The following is a 23,197-nucleotide window of genomic DNA, read 5'->3' on the forward strand; positions in this document are numbered from 1 at the left end:
TTTGTTATAGTTGTGTCCCAGGACATTTGCCAAAAAGTGGCCCAGTTTCACTGAACCCACCCTCCAATAAAAACAACATATAGTTCTGTGGGTTTTACGTCAGGCGACCACAGACACTTAGGCCTACAGTGAGTGAACACTATAAACTGTCCGTAGCCCATCTTCTGTTAAATAAAAAAAGAGTGTGCGCGTGTCCGTGCATGCGCGTGCGCAGCAAAGCAGATGCAGCCAGTGAGCTCGCGGTGCGGAGCGCGCTGTAGAGACAGTGGGAGGCACAATCCGCGTGCAGCCAGCGCGAGGCAAAGATCTACCTAACGAGCCGTGAGCAATGACTGGACACAAAACGGTAAGAACGGCGCTCCGAACTGTAACTTTACCGAACTTTTAAAATGTTTTAACCTGCTGAAACAGTGACCTGTACTGACGATAAACACGCTACCATGTGACTTATGTTGTGTTTTAGATATGAAACATTGCAGTAGACACTTCGTGCAGATTTATTATTAATTAGTTAGATCAGCAATTAATCTGTTGAAATGACTTTTTTTCTTTAGACAATGATTTAATACATCACTGTAAATGTTGGTAGCTGTCTGTTAGCACTTAAATCCGGGACATGAGCCATTGTTTGGTGGATGTAGGATGTGCACTAATGCCTTGCATACACTACGTTGTCAGGACTTTATGATAATTGAGGAGAAACCTCCTCACACAAAAGAAATTACTTTGACAAACTTCCACCTTTTGTCAAGTAATGATATTATCAGCTCAAATTTTTACCTCTGTATCTTGGATTTCACAACAACTTGTTTTTATTGTGCAATAAGGATTTGAGGCAATTAATAGACATGCTGCTATATACTGCAGTGAACTCTTACCCAAATGGTTCCCTGTGATATTCTTTCCCCCTTATTACTTATGGGACTCTTCCTTTCCACTCCTCTGCAGTCCACTGATTTATGTAATGTAGCTGGAATGAAAAGTGCTGCGCAGGGGGTGGAAATCTGGCTTTCTGCAAGTCAAACAGATGAGGAGGCTTGTTTTAATCATTAGTCTCATGGTATCACTGACATGGAGCTTGTGCTGGGGAATCAGGGTTTATACTTGCAGGCATCGGCCAGTGCTCCCTTTGCACAGAGGTGTGTGCAACGAGGGTTGACTCACAGTTAATTTTACTATTTACCCCATTTAATCTTATATATGTGGCTATTAGAGCAGCAATAAACAATATCTGTACTGTTCCGAAAAAGCATAAAATTACCTTAATATGCCTTTGGGAGGTTGATCAGGTTGTTGATCAATACCAGTGACTCACCGATTATTTCACCAGATGCTCAGATTGTTTGTTCAAGTGCTCAGATGGAGCATGGCGCTACGAGCAAGAGACAGCAGCGAGCCAAGATTTGTTTCGCCCTAAAATATTTGTTTGCCCTGGCAGTGTATGTTCGCCTCAATTTCACACCAGGGGAAGAAAATAACAAAAGCATTTCAATTTTGGTGGATTGTTTTCCTATCGCTGACTTTTCAATATGTAAACAACGGTTTCAAAATATGTCTTTGGGTTACAAGTGAAAGTACAAAGCCCAAAGCTGGTCCATTGATTCCTCAAGAAGTTGTGAGACTTAACATCACTTACACAACTCACTTGTGATTTATTTAGTGGATTTGCTGCTGCATGTATGTAGGTACTGTGTGTGGCAATAAATAAATAAAGAAGAAAAAACGGGTGAAATGAGGCTACGCTGCCAGGGAAAGGACAATACTTTTGTCAGGCTTGACAGTTAATTCTTCACCTTAGAAACAGAGATGACAAAACAATCCCCACTCAAGGTCCACTTACTTTTTACTTTCAGTCATCACACAGTCTTCCTCAGGTCTTCACTTCTTGTCAGTGTCGGTTAAAAACTGTCAGCTTGACAGTTTATTCTTGGCTATGGAAACAGCAGCTGACAAAACAAACCGTACCTGTGATTTGGTCAAAAGCTTCAGCAAAGTGAGTAAGTGGACCTTGAGTTGAGATCGTCTCGCGTTGCCTGAGATTTTGTCCTCAGATGAAGGCTACATTTTTGAAAATGATTGTTGTTTCATCAAGAAAGTTAATTCTTGACCTTAGTTCGACATAATAATGCTAAAACAGGGCCAGTTTTGTTTTTTGGGGGGCTTTCAACCACCTCTCTTGGCCTTCATCAGCAAATTCAGTCTGGTAAGTTGTGATAGGTTTACCTCTTTGCTGAGTGTCTCTGTGGGGTAATTGTATCACTAAATGCCCTCCTTATGCAGGCTAAAGTGAAAAAGGCAGCAGATCAATAACAAAGTGTACAAAGTTAATGAGAATACAAATGCTACCTCCTCAATTTTTGACTTTATTTCTGTCAGCATAGCAATGATTAGATATTTTGTGAAATATACAGAGTGGTACCAGCAGCCAGTTAGCTTAGCACAAAGGCTGGAAACGGGGAAACAGCTAGTCTGGCTCTGTCCAAAGCTTTGCATAAAGGCAGCTGATGGAAACACCTGTTGATCCAAAGCTTCTTTTGCTGACTTTTTGGAAAGTTGCTGGAGATTTGAGCAACATTTGGATGGAAACAACTCATTACTGCAATTCCCTCTGGTGGTCAATAGAGGTCATTTAAAGTCATAGCTTTGTTGCTAATGCCTCCTTAATACTTGTGTTTATATTACGTAGGGCAAGATGACCTAATATATTTAATTATGGGTTCAAAGTCACTGAGAAACTCTGATCATATGGGACGTATTAGTGTTAGGCAAGAAACAAATTTGCGTTCTCTTACATAAATATTTGTTACCATGTCTTTTAAAAAACAGCCCCGAGTCTGAATTTGTCACATCCGATCTCTTGCTAGTTTGAACTGTTGTTTTATGACAGCCGTGCCTGTGTTCATAGCACGCTGATGAAATGGTTCGTCACTTGTTTTTCTCAGCCGCCCGGTCCCTACATACCTTTCACGGACATTAACAGTGATTGCCCTACAAGCAGAGCTCATTTTGGTTTGGTTCAGAAATGTTATTCCTGGCCAGAGGTGCGTGCTCTTTTGCAACACCCAAGGGTGACACAGCTGGGTAATACGACCCGCCGCAAGTATCGGAGGTAACTGTTTCGACATTGTTTCTGGTGTGTATTAACTGCAGGCCAATGTCTTTTTAAATCATGTTTACTTGGGAAATTAATACAACTCCCAGCACTTTTCTTTTTAGCACAGTCCAGTGAATTAGTGGGATTATAAAAGTTCCAGTTAATACATGAAGGGCAGTTTATCTCTACATGATGATTATAAACTCCAGATTCTTCCTCGAGGTCATTCTCACAATGCATGAATGGAAAACAAATGTATTAAAGAAATGTGTGTGTGCGTGCATGTGTGTGTGCATGCGTGTGTGTGTGTGTGTGTGTGTGTGTGTGTGTGTGTGTATTTAGTCTGTTTGGTTTAGATTTGAATCTGTATTTACTTGCAGGCAAACCCTTTTTCTTCTTGGTTGAATGATTCATTGATTCGGTGTCGTCAGATCCTTTAATTAAAGCAGGAATACCACAATGTGAAAATAAGACAGTACAAGTTAAAGTCCTGTTTTTTTAAAAGTATTTATCAGCCAAATGTTTGAATGAAAAATAAAGGTAGCCATTATGGAGAATGACACAGTGTAGTGTTCATTTGGAGTGAGGTCAAAGGTCAAGATCACATGACCTCACAAAACATGTTTTTTTTTGGCCATAACTCAAAAAATTCATACACTAATTATTACAAAATGTCACACAAATAACACAATAGGATTATATGATGAAGTGATTTTATATCCACAAGGTCAAAGATCAGCTTCACTCTGACATCATAATGTTATGCCAAAATATTTTTCTGGCCATTGTTCAACGCCATAACTCAGGAACAGAGGGGGAGATTGAGACAATATTTCTTGCAACGTGACTGGTTGGTGGAGACATACAACCACAAGGCAATGATTCTTGTGAACTGAGATCTGTGAGAAAGAATAAGAACAGCTCTATCACACATTAGTGAGATCTCTGCAATAAAGACACCTTATCTTCTGGAAAAGAGCTACAGGACATTTGGGCCAAGGTCTGGATGTGTGCAGCTGATTTTTAGAGCTTTTTTTGCTGAAAACAGCTGCCTGCATGAGAGCGTGAACCAGAAAAGTACATGTAATCATTTCATCCATTTGTAGCGTAAAAAGACTGATGAGTAGGAGCAGAGATGCTCCCCTGCAGGTTAAAACCTCCTAACACAGTTGAATCCAACTTGGTCAAACTTGTTTTTTTTTTTGTTCCTTAAAAGTTTAGATTTTGGAAATGAAGACACAAGGCTTTTATAAAGGATAACACAATAAGGCTAATTAGTTTATTTCCCATGAGGTCCTCAGTGGGAGGTTGAAGTTGCAGCAGCAAGAGAGCACAGTTTGATTAAATCAATACAGCAGCTACAAACAAAATTGCAGCAAACATATTACTAAATAAACTCAACAATAAAGAGGAGTAGTCCAAGAAAATTGAGAATATTGTCATATTAAAAGTATTTAGTCACAGCCAGTAGCAACATCATGCATTGCTTTTGCATTAGTTTGTCTTGGGACGTGTACACTAAGGAGAGGACCAGACTCACTGTAGAGGCAGTTGTTGCTCTAAAGTTTAAATATTATTACTGGGAGTCACCTAAGACTAACATACAAGCATAACAAATATAGCAGTTAAATTAAAGTGATCTGTCAAGATTAATGACACTACGCAGAATTGGCGAAGCAGACATACACACATTTAAAAAAATCAAAGCAGAGTTTCAAAGGGTCTAGAGGCCTTGCTGCAGACACACGGAGAACTGTTGAACATGAACTTAACTGTGAGTTTTCAGTGACTGTGTCGTTCGGAGTGTTGTGTTGGCATGAGTACACGTAAAGTTACGGTCACAACTTGGACTGCGTGTGTGTTGTACTGACAAATTTTTTAATAAGCTTTTTCCTGTGTTACTGTACTCTTCTGACTTCATTCGCTCCCCTCCCATCCCAAAATTTGATTCCAAAATTTTCACTGTTTTGTGGAGAAAGGTATTTTTATTTGATAGCTGGGCCCTGGGCCGTCTTCTTTCTGTAACTTTCTGAAAGTGACAGTGTGACGTTCACTCCCACTTAAGGCAGGAATTGGCCGGTTGTGCAGAGGAGGTTTGGACTTCTCTCTGCGGCCCTGTTTTTTTTTTTTTTTTAACATTATTTACACAGCAATTTCTGTCACTTTTTGTGTGAACATTCAAGTGCAACACAATGAAAGTTTCAAAGAGAGTGTGTCTGAAAATATGCATCGTAATTCCTGTATTTAAACATTATGGTGTCTCTCCCCTCTATATGTCAGCCCTGGCTTTTCCTCCAGCGTGACAGCTCAGAACAAATATGTGGTCAGACAACATTTTACAAACGAGCACAAACTGACCCTGACAGCATTACACCATGATAGACTACTTGGTGTTTGTGCTGCTTGAAATGACTTTTAGTAGCAACGTCATTAGTTCACTTGGTGTGACATCCTCAGTAACATGAGAATGTGAAATGGACCTGCAGTTGATTCAACCTCTGCACCCATTTACATTGAGGAAATAGGACAGATAATGTCAGTATCCAGTTTCAAAAAATCTAAGTGTAAATGCATCCAAAAAGCATTCACATTCAAAGATGGATGTAACTGCTGGAGGTGGATGGAGGAGCAATCTATCCCAGATAGAAAGGGTCTAAATGCATCCATCTCTCTAAGTTGCTTAATCTTTACTCCTCCCACAGTGTCACTGTGTCAGTAGTATGTGGAAATAACTACTGATCATCTTGACACATCCACAGTCTCTCTGCTTTTGTGATAATTGCAGCTAAAATTATACTGAAATTAGGACTTGTTCTGTGTCTCATTAAAACAAGAGCAGGAAAAACAGCTCCAGCAAGTTCTACACGTATAATCAAATACAAGGAACACTGAGCTGCTGTAGAGTTTATCTGACCCCTGATCAGTTCAACCATTGAATGGTCTGTGTGGGTGAGAGGGGCATGAGTTAGCGCCTGCGTACAAGATGATAAAACGCTTGTCTCATACCAAACAATTTGGCTTAACCCAAATGTCCGGACTTCACTGGACTCGAAGACTCAGAGACTTAATCGGTGTGTTCCATGAGGGCTGAGGGCTGTCCAAATCCACAATTCATCAGGTCCACAAGAGGCCTCAAGTGGACTTTCTGCGGAACAGAGAGTCCTCTTGGGTTGCAAAATTTACCAGACATAATCCACAGTGATGTAGATGTAACAATGTGAAAAATGTTAAATAATATCTTTCAAAGACAATTGCTTTCTTTTTCATTATTGTTGTGTAAGTGTATTGATGTAGTAAGATTTCATGTTGCACATAGAGAATATGAATAGGCTGAATAATTTAACTTAGTTATAATCTGCTAAATTAGATGGGCAAAGCTTTGGTTTTTGTCCGTCTACGGTGTCAGCGGCTGTAATATTGTTTTAGATACATGAAACCTTCTGTCAAAAATATTTATTCAGCCAAATGAAACACTTATGATGCTAATAACGTCACATTTTGAAATTGCAAATTAAAACAAACTTTTAATTCCTATTGGTGGTGGCCTATTCCCCTCACTGCGACACCACAGCGCTTGTTGTGCAGAGTTAATTTTCCCATGACATCATATGGACGAGTGCTGCATGAAGAGCTGGAAAGTGTTGCTTGATATAGTCCTGACTAATCTATTGGCCAAAATACTGATGATTCACCAAACATAGGCCATAAAAAACCACGAGGTGTAAAACATAATCTATTTTCACAAGGCTTCTCAGACCAAATACCACCCAAAATTTGTTTGGAAAGACACATTGGAGTCAGTCAATACCCACCACACCAGGCTCAGTCCATCGGCGAAGAGTTTTAACAGACGTCTTGCGAAGCTGCTCCTATTTCAAGACGCTGGCAGGCCGGTTGAGTCCAAGTTGAGTCTATAGGCTGCTGCTGCTGCTGCTGCTGGCCGCTCTGCCGTATCTGGTTCACGGGCTCTGCTCACACTGTCTTGTGGTTTGGACCAAACCACTGTCATTTCACTGGAATTTCCTGCCATCTGCGCTCAGTCGAAGTTTCTCACAGATCCACACCTGCTTGTAAATGTTTAGGTCTGCCAGGAGGAGAGGATGGTGGGATAGGTGAGCGCTGATGGAGGAGAGAGAAAGATCCACAACCCCCAGCTTTTGGCTCGAGTTTCTAAATGATGAAATGAAAACTGACTCGTTTGCAAAGGAAATGTAATTTGGTGGAAGACAGAGCTTTTGTTAATGATGAGACAGAAAGATGAGATAGTGTATTTTAACATTGGCTTAAGAAAACACATTCACATTTCTGGCTCTCATAAGTCACTTACTGCACTTGATGATGATGTTGGAGGTATATTCAGATGCTTCCCTTGAGCAAAAGTAACAATTCATTAGTGTCAATATACTCCCCTTTAAAAAGGTGAATGTTTTTACACTTTGGTTTTCAAAAGGATTAAATAAATCAGATTTAACGTGAATTAATGAGCTTCAGGTGCTAGAAGGTGGAAGTATTATGTAAAAGTAACAATATTAATTATGTGGAAAAATGGCCTCTGACTTTTATTATGATAAAAAATAGAATTTCTACAGTTTTGTGTCATGTAATCTGTAATACTGCATCAAGATGTATAACATCATTGTTTTATATATGAAAATTTTGAAATCTATTGAATAAATCTCAATTAAATGTAAATAGTACAATATTTTATTCTTAAATGTTGTGTAGCAGAAGTATAATGAAACCAAAACAGGAAACAGTTCATGTTCTGTCCTCTGTCTGTATGTGTTTATTTGCATACACTCAAGAGCCTCAGGAGGATCACAGTGTCTAAAGTTAACAGTAATTGAAATGCCTGAACTGTGATTCTACAACACGTCCTTATTTTCTGCAACATGAGATGTTATTCACCTGCTCCCACTGAGTTTACTTTGACCCAGACTGCCTCCAAAATCTGAAAAGTGCCCAAGATTTTTTCTGGCTACAATCACTCAGCAAAGCAGCTACAGTATGAAACTGGGAGTTTTAAACACCAGTGATACAAATGATCAACTGCATCAAAATAACTGAGGGCATTTTACTATCGCAGACACTGAGAGCTTCACAGAGTCTCTGACACAATGCATTGTTGTTCAACATGCATTAGCTCCAGCTCCAACATGATCTGCTCAGTTTCACTCACCATTCTTTGAAGTACATGAAGAGACTCGACACAGTGGCACAGAAACTCCACCACTAACTAGCCCACAAGTATAAATGCTGACAACAGGGTAAGCCACTTGTGTAGGCTACAGTGTTGGCTCTGTGTTGATCCTATGCAGAAGTATAAACCAAGCTTTAAACTAATCAGGTATTTGATAAAACATCAGATGGGTAGTTGGTCAGAAGCAGCAGATGTCAGTCTGTATGAAACAACACATCATTTTGCTGCTAAACAGATCACAATTGAGTGCAGCGTTAAAAATGATTGTGCATATGTGATGATTCCATTCAAAATGAAAAGATTTTTGCAAACTACTCGTCATAGAAACACTGAGGGAGTGAATGTGTACTGCACATGAGGCTGAAAACGACTCAGAGCGACTGGTGGTGCTTTTATGTGCTCGGGTGCTTCAGCGACTTCATGTCGTGCTGGAAAATAAACTGTAAATCAATCACTTCTCTTTTAGCAACTTTCCATGTGAGGGCAGATCTGAATGAGCGCATCTTTGTATTTTTCACATAGCTGTTAATGTTCCATATGAATGGGCGTCATCTCCGAGTTTATAAATGAAGTCAGTGATCCTTGAAAATCTTTGGTGAAATCTAGGTGTAGAGCATGGGAGTTTCTTCCCTCCTGATGTGATATAATAAACATGTTAATCAAGACTGAGAGAACAGGAACTTTGGTGCTTTATCCAGGATCTATCCAGGATCATTATTGTTTTCAGAAAGCCAAAACTGATCTGATTTGATCAGTATTATCTCTGTCGGATTGATGCCAGTGATTTTTTACACCTGATATTTAGGTTTGATTTGGATCACAGTTTGATTTCCCCCAATATTGACTGTTCTCTGAGGAACCGAGCTCACCAGGTAAACCTTGGCCCTGAGGTTATTTGTAATGTAAGCAGCACTCCGCCTGATCTTTGCCTTTGGCAGAAAGGGAAAAAGCGAAGCAATGAGCTTTGCCTTTTGCTGTCTGCATCGTCTCAGCCTCTTCCAGCTGGAGTATCAATATATACCCAGGGATGGAAGAGTAATCACCTCCTCTGTTGGGGTGTTGTGGTGAAGCTTTGCATTCCTTGCTTCAGTTTCAAGCTGTGTTTCCACAGTCATCAGTGGTTTTGTCACCTGGACAGGCCTCGTCTTTTGAGGCAGAGCCTTAAAAATTTAGACATGACTTAGTGGCTGTGTCTTTATTGGCATCACTGATGAATTTTGTCATGGCACTGGTGCTGCTTCAACGGCCTTGACATTGCTTTCTTCATTAAGCTGATCACTCACTTGGATGCTGCAGAGATTTCTACTTGTTTGGAAAAACTGCCATCAGCACCTTTTTCGCGCTCGCCCTCAGTAGACTTGGCTGCGAGGCTGGGACTGGCGCACTGAGCCGTCAGGATCAGAAACGAGGTGGCGACTTCCAGCCATGTGGCCCTCATCAGTGGCATTAACATATCCAGACACCTGGCATGACCTTACTGTCCACAGGTGGTTCTCTAGGTCAGCATGAAGTAAAGGGTCTTTGAAGCCTTGGTGTTTGCTGTAGACCTGTTTTTTGTAAAAGTCTCAGGTCAATCAACCTTAATGCCAAAAATCTACACAGATACTTGGTGGAAGTAGATTTTACTTATTTCAGCTTAATTCAACTTGAGATGATGAGTTGAATGAGGCCATGCTAATACATTTTCAAGCCCCTAAAATTGAGAATTTTGTAAATGCTTCTGGCCCCATTTTAGTTTGAAAAACTCCAGGGTTGCATTTTAGTCTGGACAGGAGATTTTTGGAAACGATGACACTGACAGCCGTATCTTGCAGTGTTGAGGAAAGTGATTTAACCGGATCGGCACCAAATTTTATAACTTCGTCCCTGGCTCATTCCCAGTCCCTCTGCCAAGTACAAATTGGTTCCGTACCTTTTGTGACAAACAAACAAACAAACAAACAAACAAACACATTTAACCTTCTTAACAGAGGTAACTACAAAGTTATGTTTTGTAATCAACATTTGGACTTTAATAATTTAAGAGTAAATGCAGTTTTAAATAATTTTATTTCAATATCAAGACCCCATCTTTGTCGCCTTGTGATCCAGTAATAAAACTACTGTACCCTATGATTATTGAACAGGCACTCAGTTATTTAAAAAGTACTTTCAGTGTCATTTATTTTATGTATATGTCCCTCTTAAATACAAAGTTACTAACACCTGCTTTCCCTTTGTCGTCTTCTTCTGTGCATACACCTTGATACTGAATAAGTATTTTATTGATGCAGTAGTTTACAGGCTGTAATCTAAAGCATAACGTGTTGCAATAGTCTTGCTTTATAATTAACCGATATTAATGCACACGCTCATGTTAATGTGTTCTTTGTTGGTGTATGACTGACAGCAGCGTGAAGCTCTTGAGTCAGTTCAGCATCAGTGATTCACATGAATCACTCAGTGTTCAGTTCAGTCTAAATAAGGTGTCATTCACCTCTAATAACATCAGTCTGTCTTTGTGCAGCTTTCAGTGTCAGGTCGGCAGCTTCAGGTCGGGCCTCTTGCCTCAGTATAAATAAATGTTTCAGGAGCCTCCATCTTATGATCCTCCTGCTTAAGTTTCTCAACTGTGGACATTTGGCAGATTGTATAACTGTGAAATTTTCATAGTGGTCTAAGACAGAACAAAAACAGAACGTGCTGCTCAGCTGTTGCACGTATTCATCATTACATACAAAGTACATCATGTTTTTGGAGGGACACACTATTCTGCATGTCATGTAACAGTCAGACCCAGATTGACCTTCCAAGTTTGAACAGAAAATCCAGCTGCTCATCCCACAGCAGGACTGTGCTCCTAACTCAGCAATGTGCTTGATCTGAATGACTTTTTATTACTTTCTTGACTGTGAAATTAATGTATAAGTTGTGTTATGTAAGTAAGATGTATGTGTTTGCTGCTGTGTCTTTTGAAATGTCTGTGTCACTGCAGAAATTACACAGAGACAAGAGATGTGTAATGATTTTCTAATAGATACAAATGTGAAGGTCGTCTGTGTAAAGATGTTTGTGTTGTAGTGGATGAGTAAAGACATCAGCAGAGATATTGCAGTAATCAGACTCCTGACTGATGTGTGCAGATGTTTGAATAGATGTGTACCATTCAGTGATGCTTACAGATGTTCATATTAATTTCACTTGGTAGATGAGATGCTGAGATGGAGATTTGAGAGTTAAAAATATTTTGCTTACTGGTTTATCTGCTGATATATTTGTTTTTTTGTTTTTTTTTCCAAAGAACACAAACATTCTGATGAGGATCCCTTCAATTTGTTTTGGTAAAGAATTGTGATCATGAGAAGTGCTGAGTTGGTTGAAAAATAAACATGTCACTAGTCTCAGGTTGACAAACTATGTTAGGGTATACTGCAATTTCATGGTACTTACTAGCAGAAGTATATGGTGATAGAGTATATCTGTAATAAACTAAACAGCAGATTATATTTGCCATGCCAAAAATCAGTCCAGATTTTTGAATGTTTATCAAAAGCTGTTTTCTTAGGCACTGTTTTAAGGAAAAAACAAAACTTTGAAAAGTAGTTTTTGGGCCAGATAGTAGAGAGATTAAAGAGGGAACATTGCAGTTAATCCAGAAAATCTGAATAAGTTTCTGAAGTTATTCTCAGGGAATTAGTATCTACATCTTGATGTTTGAGGATATAATGAGGAGGTTATAGACTGGGCAGCTGTTGCCTAAAACCTTAAAGACGTGGTATTTTATCTGCAAGGTTACTGGTTTGTTTCCCTGGACTGTTTGAAAACTCATGCCTGGGAAAATTTAATAAGTAACACTCTTCTCTGCCTCAAAAAGTGCTGCCGGTATTAACATCCAGCTGCACAGTATTTGCCAGTAGAAATCTGTGGTCATTCTGTAAATTTCCCAGGTGTGAAATGTGTGTAACTGTAAGAACGTAAAGCAAGTGGCTGTGAGAAAAGCGCTAGTATGCTCACTCAATTTCCTCTGGATAAATAAAGGTTAATGACCTGAAAGCAGAGTAAATTATAATTTATTATCACACCCCAAGCCCACAAAATTGGTTTCACAGGATTAACCTCTTTTGAAAACAGAGGCCCTGAGGCACAAATTATTAAGAGAAGTGTAAACTCTCACCCTCCATCCAACTTTCTGTGTTACTGGGATACCAGTCTCCTATGTCTTTTATAAAACACAAGCGACAGTTGTGAAACTAGTTACGTAATTCACATGTTTTCTTTTATGCACAGCCAGCCACATTTATGAGATTTTGTTCTTTTGCAAACATATTGTCCTAACCTGAAATATACAGCACCTGTGGGTATTTCTGCTCACAAAAACTGTCCCTGTGTATTATTTAAATCCAGAAAGTAAGATTTACAATACTCATTTTCCCTCGCAAACTGAAAAAAATCTCATATGATTTATATAAAAAAGTAATAAAAAGCTGTGTCAGGATTGCAAATCAGATCTCAGATGTATCTTTAAACCTTTGTCTTGAAATCTTTGCAAAAGTGCTCACAGTTTTATTTATTTAATTTTTTTTTTTTTTAATTAGAACAAATCTATGAACCAAAGCCACATACTGTTGCTTTTAAGATAATCTTTTCCATGCTACATGTTGTTGTTCATTAAAACATTATATAGACATTATAAATATGACCAATGTGTTCGCATGTTGTCCTATGACACATCCTGCAGACCTGGAGCAATGTTCACTTTCAGTTTGAGTGGTGTTAGCTCTGTTTTGGTCTCCACCACCTCCGGAGAGAAATATATGGCCCTTTAGCCACGAAATGCTCCACTGTGTTCACCAGCTAGTTGCTAACGTTATCTGCCTGTAGTTGTATGCTAGGTAGGTAGTATCCAGTGGGTTGATCAGTGCTTTTTCACCTTAAATGGCAGCCTACTGCAGTGAAAGTGAACCAAAACAGTAAAGTTACAGGCAGTAAAACCAAAATAATGAGCTGAATCGCACTTAAATGCTCCATAAAGCTAAGGGGAACTACAGATAGTCTTTTTTTGCTTTTGCTTCCTTATGAGTGATCACTTCACATTACTCGCAGTCATTTGATCCATTACATAAATATATTGATTTGTGCAGCGTTAAAAGCAGGGGATAGCAGAGTGACCGGCTGTTCTGTGTTCAGACAGACAATAATTTTCCACTGTTGTTTCCATAAAAAGTTCTGACATGTAAACATTTGGTCTTAGTCATGATGAGTAAAAAAAAAAAAAAAAAAAGAAATAAGAAGAAGCTTATTTCCCAGACAAGTTGTGTTCACATGCACCTGATGAACTTATAACTCTAATTCTCTGCTTTTCTTGTTGCACTGATTTTTTCACAATATAAAACATAGGGATACTGTATAGTTGCATGAAACAAGCTTCAAATTTCTCTGTATAAATAAAGTTTATATACATACATGATAACAGAATCTAATATTTGCCTATAATGATGCAAATTCAGCTGAAGTATTCAGCATTTACGCAAGTCTGTTTCACTGTTAATCCACTCTGACGCCTTTATAACACCACTGTGGATTATTTAGGAAGACTAGGATTAGGAAACAGCATTTTGTATGTGTATTCACATCTCTCATTTCGATAAGGATCTGTTTCCCATGTTTCAGTTGAACCAAAAAGCACAAAAAAGTTTGTAATTCAAGAACCAAAGTGCTTATTGTTGAGACAAGTACACATTTGCTTGTCCTGAAACGCCACAGCTGTGTTTAGCTAACCTCAGCAAGTGAGTCTTTAAAAGACACCACATGAGATGAGCCTGCTATTTTATAAAGTTTGCTGGCTCAGTTGAGGCTTTGTGGGACACTTTTCTTAGTTTTACTGTCTGACTCTTCTTTCTGGATCAGGACCAAGGTGGTTTGTGAACAGACACTGCTAAAAAAAATCCCCTTTTTGCTATATTTGCTGCTGCATTTCACTTAGATTTACAGCAGAGTAGATGTTTACATGCAGATAGTGCAATGGTATTTAGCCAGAGAAAAGATATAAGGGAGCTGATCAGATTTATTCTCAGATTGTAGTGAATCTAATGTGTTGTTTGCATCTGAAATCCCACAGTTTGCCCTCAAAACTCTAATATTGGTTTTAACTCTCAAAGCCAACAGGTACTAGGTTGCAATTTTATTTAAAATATACCAAACCACAAGTATCATTAATCCTGTTCAACCCGTTGACACACAGACACATTGCAACCTCTCTAATTAAGATTCAACCACAGTTCCCATGACTGGTCTGCTACATGACTCCGGTGGGGGGAACTCCAGCGATTTACGGGAAGAATCATAAAACTGTAAACCAGACTATACCAGGAAACTATGGGCTTGAACCTACACTTAGTGAGTCCTTCGTCAGCTAATATAACTACAGAAGTGAACTTACTCATCCTCTTAGCTGTGCTGGTTTCTTGGCTCATAAAACAACTATCCGTATAAAAATCCCATTGAATCTTTCCGATGACTAATTACACGTGGCAGAGATCCTGTTGTAAATTAGATCATCAATATCTGGCAGATGGCAGAGAACAGTGGAAATCAAGTCTAGTCCAATAAACACTCAAGGACTTTTGCACAGTAGAGCTACTGTATATGTGACAGGGGTGTGCGGGGAGGGGGGACTCCTGTTTGACCCACCATTTTCCAGCCTTCCCTGTCCTGCATCACTAGCTAGTGGAGAGATGTGGTCCATTACTCGCCCTCTGTTAACAAGCATCTGGACTAGGTTTCAGGCAATCGGCTGCCACACAACGCCTGGCTGTTTGCTGCAGGGGTGGCCTTAATGCCTGCAGTAATGAATCAGCCCCGGCAGCTCAAAGGAAACCAAATATACACTCGCTTCAGCGTCGCACTCAGAAATGTTTGATTGAAGCCTGCTGACAAGGGGGTCGGACACGTTGTTTGTTTGGGTTTTACTTCATCCAAAAACGTCTCCGCTGGTCACCTCGGTCCATTTGCTGTTAATGATTGAACGCGGTGTTGCCGATGGCTGGAAATGAGGGAATAAGGTTCAGAGAGTGACACATTTTGGGTTTTATGTTTCAACCCTTGGAATGGCATGGCAAGTTGTCACACCAGCTGAGTCACAGCTCTGCAACATCACAATAAATCCTGAGTCATTTTAGCCGATAGTAGTTCACAACAGTGGTGGAATGTATTTATTCAAGCACTGGGAAAATCCATAAATTTTACACATCAAAGTCTGTTTACAGGACTTGGGGAATACTATTGCATATGTGAAAAAAGTTGTATAAATCCTTTGTGGCTCCAGAGGAAGCTGTGTGAAATTCTGTATGACACCCGAGTCAGCGTCGGTTGGGAAGACTAAAAGTTTCAAAATTTTTAAAAATCTGTGGGTGTGGAGTTAGAAGTGAGTTTACCAGATCTCTGTAGCCTTCTCAACGAGCGTCCGCTAGAATAATGCCCCAAATCTCTAACAAAACTGTTTGCGATCATGTTGCATTGTGGATAATGTAGGCACCAGGCATGGAAGAAGAAAAAAAATCTCTGATTTTGCTGCATTGATTTTGATCCTTTAAAAAAACAAACAAACAAACAAACTGTCCATTGTGAGTCTGATGATTATTGGGACACAATGCTAAATCATTCTTATTATGATGTAGTTTTACTTAAGTAGTTCCATTTTATTCCACTTTATACTTCAACATTTCAAGTGTTCATCTGACAGCTGCAGTCACTTTACAGATTATGATTTTACACTGAAAAAAATGCAAGTGGTCCCTAACCTGTCTGACTTGTGACTTTATACAAAAAGCAGTTGGGACCCTTTGTCTTGTTTCAGATGTCTATGACTTGTTAGCATTTTCACCAAAGAAACATTATTCAGGGTAAAACTCTGCAAATAAGAGAGAAAAGTCCAATATTTTATACAAATATCTGTAGCAAAACTTAGCTTTTCCTCTTTCCTACCTCATTATTAATGTCACACCTTCTCAGCTTTATCGTGTGCCCCTTTGGAGAGGTTCAAACACTGGACTAAACTACCTAACTGTAGATAAAGAAGTTAAAACTGGCTACAACAGTAAAATGCTCCTTATCCATTGATGTATGAACAGTCTAATAATATCACTCATTGCATTTGAGTATTTTATGGTGTTGTTTCTGTACTTTAACTTTAGTAAAAGATCCTCCACCACTGGTTCACAAAGTTCTTATGTGATCTGTGATTGTTGTCTTTTAAGGTGACTCATTCTGGTCTGGTTTTTGTCTCCCACACAGCACGAGAGATGACTGATCACGCAGCAGTTTGGAACAAATGACAGAAGATTACACATGCAGAAGATGCCAGCAGCTGGAGATCAATCTAATTTGATTATATTTAAATACTGAAAGATGCTGCGGACGGTTCTGCCTCCAATGGATTCTTAAAGTTGCCCCAAGACAATTAACATCCACGATTTTACTAAAGGGATCTCCTGGTGGAAGTCAGAGAGCGGGGGCCAGGATGTGGCCCCCCGACCTCGGGCCTCCAGATGTCCAGCTGACTCTTCCTGGTTTTGGGAGTGTGTTTGAAGATGCAGAGGACCTGCAGGCACCGCTGTCTTCTGGTGGCTTCTGTCAGTCCTCAATACATTCAGCTGGTCTGTGCTGTCTACCAAGGACCTCCCTGTCCCTGTCCTCCCTGGGGCGAGACCTCACCTCTTTACTCAACTGTAAGACTAATGGTTCCCACATAGAAAAGACCGTGGAGGACTTTGCCACTACAGCACACACAGACCCTAAAAACACCCAGAGGTTTGGTTGTTACCCTCAGCCCTCCCTCCCTTTATCCTACATGCTCACCAGCTGTGCCACATCTCCTTCTTTCTGCTCCCCCTCACCCTCTGTTACCTCTACCTCCTCCTCATCATCTTTATTTTTTGCCTCTTCCTCGCCTCTCTCAGACGCCAACAACAAAGCGTCTCCGCAACAACGAAAGCTACAAGAAGAGTATCACTCCATTAAACAGGAGCCTGCAGATGATTTCATGCCATGTAAGAGGGAATCGTTCCAAATGAACAACCAGCAGGGGGAGCTGTTCCATGTTGGCCAGCCCCTCCAATGCCACGATGGTCAGGACAGCACCCAGACCCCTCTGCACTCCCCAAGGCTCAACGGACCTGTTGGACAGGACCCTGCAGCGGACCAACAGGAGCAGCTCTGTCACTGGATCGACTGCAGTGCCACGTACAGCAGCCAGGAGGAGCTGGTGAGGCACATCGAGAAGGTTCACATCGACCAGCGCAAAGGGGAGGAGTTTGCATGTTTCTGGGCCGGCTGCGTTCGCCGCCACAAACCCTTCAACGCTCGCTACAAGCTGCTCATCCACATGAGGGTTCATTCTGGAGAAAAGCCCAATAAATGCATGGTGAGTCAGTCTCCCTTTGTATGGTTGAAATTCATTTTTGGACCATTACATATTCACTGAAGACAGATTAAGCTTTAACCTTGTATCAGCACTCATGCACTTGACACCTTCACACCTTCACACATCTCTGTGCTGGCAGCTAAATGTTTTGATGTCAAATCCTCAGAGCAGAGGGTTCTCTCCAGAACTGTAATTTAGCACTGACGTTCTACAATCAGATCACAGTTTATCCATTCACAGACCTTCAATGCAGGACTGAACATTTATTTTTGATCAGTGAGGTGCTGCAGAGCATTCAGTGGATTCCTACACATCTCATTGAGAAGCAGGGAACATCTTTATTTTGAATGTAAATTCTACCTTTAATTCACTTCCCCTCACAGCAGGTGGAAGTAGATGAAGTAGATAAACCACCTACATACACAACAAGGTGGTAACCAATTAGAGCCTGTGATACATCCCACAACTGAAAAAAAGTTAAAACAACTGTAAAAATACATAAAAATTCCACCAGTTTAAATTTATTTTAGTTTTAATTAATCCATTTAAATTCAGCAATTTTATTGTGCTGCAGTGTTGACTGATTTATTTTTTTTTTTTTGTTAAGTCTTTGTTGAGGTCTCTGTCCATGGATGAGATGTAAAATGTAAGAAAGAAACTATTCCTCTTTAATTCAGAGTCGACTCAGCAGTAATGGAGGAAGGGTTTTTCAGTCACTTTACCCACGCAGGTTTATCCAAAACATGCAGGAATCAAACTGGCAAGCTCAGCAACAGTTGCTACCATTTTCAGTCAGTCAAAACAAATCTCATCCTTTCCAACTTTGTGTTTGCTTCAAATGAGCCGTTTAGAGGTTTAACCGGGTTTGAAAGGCATTAGCTTGCTTACAGTACGTCTCGACTTCCCTCAGACCGTGCAGCCGGTGATCAACAGTCTGTTAGAGAGATGATCAAACAGTTTCCTCCGCTCACGACAGGTTTCCCTTACTCATGCATGCCGGAGGAGGAAATGTGGCAGTGGTGAATGAATGGAGGATGTGTCTGTAGCACTGAGGCTCCAAGGACCAGCTGATCACCCGGTGGTTATTCTGACAAATGCAATTAATTTATAGTTATTAAGTAGCATACGATGGTATATTCAGAGATATAATGAGCAGATAAATCATGCATTCCTGTAAATGGGAATGTTCCCTCAGAGAAGAAGCTGAAGTTTCAACTTGTCTTCTGACACATGCAGGCTGTCTGAAGTTGGTGATGTCTGTCGTCACCATGGTAACAACAAGTGTGGTTTAATAGTCCCAGAATTCTTGGAGCAGCAAAATCCAGCACTGGGAATGGCGGACTCCACCACCAACGATTAATCCTGCACACAGTGGCCACTTTATTAGGTACAGCTATACAATCCAGTACCAGTCTTTGCCATAAATACTACCTTTATAAAGCTTATACTTTATAGTTCTGTTGACTTAATTGAAAAAGTCTCATTGATGAGATTTTACTCCTTCCCATTTACATATATAAGGAGCCAGAACATTAGAATCCACTCTGAATATGATATATAGTCATGTACAACACCATCACTAACTATGGGCTTGATGCTAAAACATATAATTGAGTTATTGGCTCTGTGATAGTGTCAACAAACATCATAAAGGTAGATTTTATTGCATTAAACTGTTCAGGTGTGCCTGATAAAGTGGACACTGAGTATACATGGAGAAGTAATTACTGAGTGTAAATTCGTTAAATTGCTATTATGGAAAAAATGCTGACCATAAATATTATCAAAAATGTGGTTCATTCCCACAGAGAAAACTCTTTGAGCATTTCCTGTCTTTTGTCAACATGTCTTCTCAAACATACAAGCTGTCTTTAAAAGATGATGGAATATAAACTAAAGATTCACGTCCAAGATAAAGACAAAACCAGACCACGTTGGGTCCGAGGTTTGACAGAGACCGTGATGTTTCTGCATTACCCATCACAACTGTGGCCTTTGAGCCCCAGCACAGCGTCTCCCTCCATCACTTCTGTCATGAGTCATTTTCTGAAACACACTGAGGCTCGAACACGTCTGTCCCATGATGACCTTCAGTCCGGTGCCAGATCCCTGTCCCTGAGAGTGAGTAACTCCCTCTGTAATTCCACAGCGACTCCACCGCTGTCATCAACCTGGGACTCCAATTAATAATTCATTCAGAAATTTTCACTCAGGGACACGCTTCCTACTTAAGTGAATTAGTTCAATAAAATGACATAATCTGCTGCCAGCTTGTAAATATATGACTGTGGACAGTCGCTTGCTAACAGATTAATAAGATTAAATCAACACACACACCAAAAAAAGTCATTAGTCACACTTGAACTACGTGAATAACGTCATGTCATTTTCATAAAGCACTCAGGCCAAAACATGTAAATTAAGTCATTCCTTGTGCTGCAATGGAAAACGAATATCTCACATGAATGTAGTCAGTGTTTGTTAATGAATTCAGCCTTATTTACCAGCTCGTAATGTCGAGTCTCAGATTAGACAGGTGTTATGCGGGCTATAAACACGCGTTCCCTAAGCGTTTTTAAATCCACCGTGGCAGAGTCATCATTCATAATTTATGGTGCTGACATGACGTTCATGTGAAGATACATTTAAAGTATAAGTCTGGTGATTTTCTGTATTTTTCCTACTGTCAACAAATCCCATGAAGAGACCAAAACAAACAATGATCCTGTTAACAAGTATTGTCTGTGTAGCCAAAGCCTGTGCCATAGACCTCCATTGTTGTCCAAAAACTATTAAATACACATCAGTGAGCCACATCATTACACTGGCTGAACATGGGCACTGTAGTTTGTGTTGAATCAGTAGCACACACACCATCCAGACTGTTTCAACACCCCGAAACGACAAATGTTAAGATTGAAGTGATAAAGCCTTCTAGTGGCTGCAGGAATTATGACTCTGTCCACTGGCAAAGGAAGACGTAAGGTGACGTTATTCTAGAGCTGAAGAGGGAGGAGGTGGGGTGGATGGACAGATCAATAAAACATTGTGTTTTTTTTGTTTTTTCAAAGCGTGACCACGATCGTTCCCTAACCTTAACCAAGTGCTTATTACTGTAACCATGACACTGAAGCTCCCCAAACCTTAACGAAGTAGTAATTTTAACCCAAACCATGATCTTTCCCCAAACCTAGCCAAGTCTTTTTTATGCCTAAACTTAACCGATCCAGAGTTGTCACATCATAACACTAATTTATTCTTCAACAGTGATTTATAACAGTTTTAGAAGACACAGACAAATGATGAATGGTTGACCTGCTGATAGACTCGCATCAGAAAACATTTTTATGTGTCGTTCTAAAGCGCAGGTACAAACAATGTATTTTAACATCTAATTGAAGGACATGTTGACTCCGTCCTGCTGCCAAAAAACTCACTAAAGCATCAAAAATCTATATTCATCCACAGCAGAAAATAGTCCCCAACAAATGCACTGTTTATTCCTGCTAGAGTAACATTTGCTCAAAACTACAGCACCCTGCCTTCCTGCCTTGTTTCTTAAAAAAATAGAATATCACAAGCCTTATTCTTTAAGAACATGTAGCATAGTCTGAAGAAAAACATTCAAAAGATGAATTGATTAACATGGGAAACATCATGAGAAAGACCAATGATAGAACAGATTTAAGGAATAACAAACCAAATCTAGAATTGCAGGATCTGATCTTTAAATGTCAAACAGAGTAAAGATTAATGTATAGTTTCCTTTAGTTTATTAGGATTAGTAATCATTTTCTCATCATATGTAAAAATAAAGGAAACATAATTCTTTTGGCAATATATACTTAAAGAGGAGGAACTGAACACCTTTCATGCTGAGGAAGTAAAGTACATAAACTATAACCGCAGCTTGAGTAAAGCTTTGCTCAAATTTCTACTCTGTCAAAGATTTTAGAAATCTGTTTCTATTCAGAAACCATATGCAATTGCAAGGATACAGTTTCATTTGTTTGATTTAAAAAAAAGCATGCTGCTGCTGTAGCAATGCTGTAATTTTCAAGACCGAATGTGTATCTGTCTTTTTTTCAAGTAACTCAAGCTGATGTGTTTAAGTTGAATTTGTCGTCGCAGCTCAGTTGACATAAAGCTGCAGAGTGTTGAAGTTAAATCTGAAATGCAACATGTCGTGTCCTCACTTTACCAGAACATAAAAACTCTTCATCCACAGTATATGTTTCTTCTTTATATATATTTCAGTCACTCCTCCGTATAAAAGCTGCTTCTAACTTTTTGCTTTTTGTATTGAGGCAATTTCAAGCCTTGGATTAATTAATCACCATGATGTAGTGTTTTTTTTTATGTATGGATTTATAAAACTAAATGAGGTGACTGACATTTACTGTCTCATTAGTGAGACCTTATAAAACCCTGGAATGAATATTAGGCAGAAAGACTGTTTCCACACTTCCCACCAGATTAGTTTAGAAAAGGATGAAACAGACTGTTTTTTTTAGTTTTTAGTATAGACCAGGGTCAGATTTAAACATTTCCACAGCATTATTAGTCCTTTTCAGAGAGTTAGTTAGTAGAGAACACCTACTTTCCATCCACAAGTTTGTGCATTAAAAACAATTATAAGGTCAGTCTGATGAATTTATCACACAGTGAAATTCAGACAGTTTTGTTCGTTTAAAAAATGTTCAGAAATCGCTCCCGTGGTCGTCTAAACCTTCTCTGACTCCCCGTTAGTGCTGTAGGAAGTTTAAAACAAACACTGAGACATATTTCCATTTAAACTCTGACTTACACGTCAGATTTGACAACACAGCTAATGAGATTTGAAATTGAGATTTGAGATTGAATGTGACAGAGTTTCTGTACAGTTATAAAGCCCTGGTTTATGGCCTGCGGTGTGTTTAGCCTGCTGACTCTGATATTTGCTTCTCGTCTGGCTTCAGTCCAACAGAAATGCTTTTACCAGAACCTACCACAGCCCGATGTGTGTGTGTGTGTGTGTGTGTGTGTTTATGTGTGTGTGGTTTTGCTCCAATTTGCTATTACCTGAAGTTTATGATTCAATAACCTAAAATACATGATTTCAAATTGTGATAAATCGCCTCCTTACCACCTGCTTCTGTCAGATCAGACTTCGACATCCCTCATGAAATGAAATAATGTTACAGGCCGATGTAGTTACAGAAGATTTGTAGCAGGATAAAGATTCTGATGTTAATTTCTTCTGGTCACTAGAGGGAAGATAAATCAAGTGGATATTTTTTTAGTACAAAATTCCCTTTCTGTTTCCCAGGACAGTGTTTCCCTGCTGAGCTCTGATGGACAGATCGCAAACACAAACAGGGGATTTTGAACTAAGAAGACCCAAACTTTAGAAGACGCAGAGCCATGATAAGAGCTGGTCTAATTCTTTGAATGCTAAGGAAAGGAGCTTTGGTGTTTCCTTTCTTATCTCCTTTAGCACAGGGCACACTGAACCATCCTTTAG

General features: G+C 39.6%; 1 protein-coding gene across 2 annotated transcripts in view; it reads left to right on the forward strand.

The window, feature by feature from the left end:
• The window catches only part of LOC108884281 (zinc finger protein GLIS1), a 45,674-nt gene that overhangs the window by 5,105 nt on the left and 17,372 nt on the right, over positions 1-23,197 (forward strand). Inside the window, exons 1-2 of one of the 2 annotated variants that reach the window (XM_018678097.2) lie at positions 218-346; positions 16,566-17,694. In XM_018678097.2, coding sequence (XP_018533613.1) covers positions 16,792-17,694 — 903 coding nt within the window. In that variant the 5' untranslated portion in view covers positions 218-346; positions 16,566-16,791. Of the gene's footprint in view, positions 1-217; positions 347-16,565; positions 17,695-23,197 lie in introns of those variants that run through there. The other variant, XM_018678098.2, reaches the window with a different exon arrangement.

This window comes from Lates calcarifer, linkage group LG4, assembly GCF_001640805.2.
Source record: "Lates calcarifer isolate ASB-BC8 linkage group LG4, TLL_Latcal_v3, whole genome shotgun sequence".
NCBI lineage: Eukaryota > Metazoa > Chordata > Actinopteri > Centropomidae > Lates > Lates calcarifer.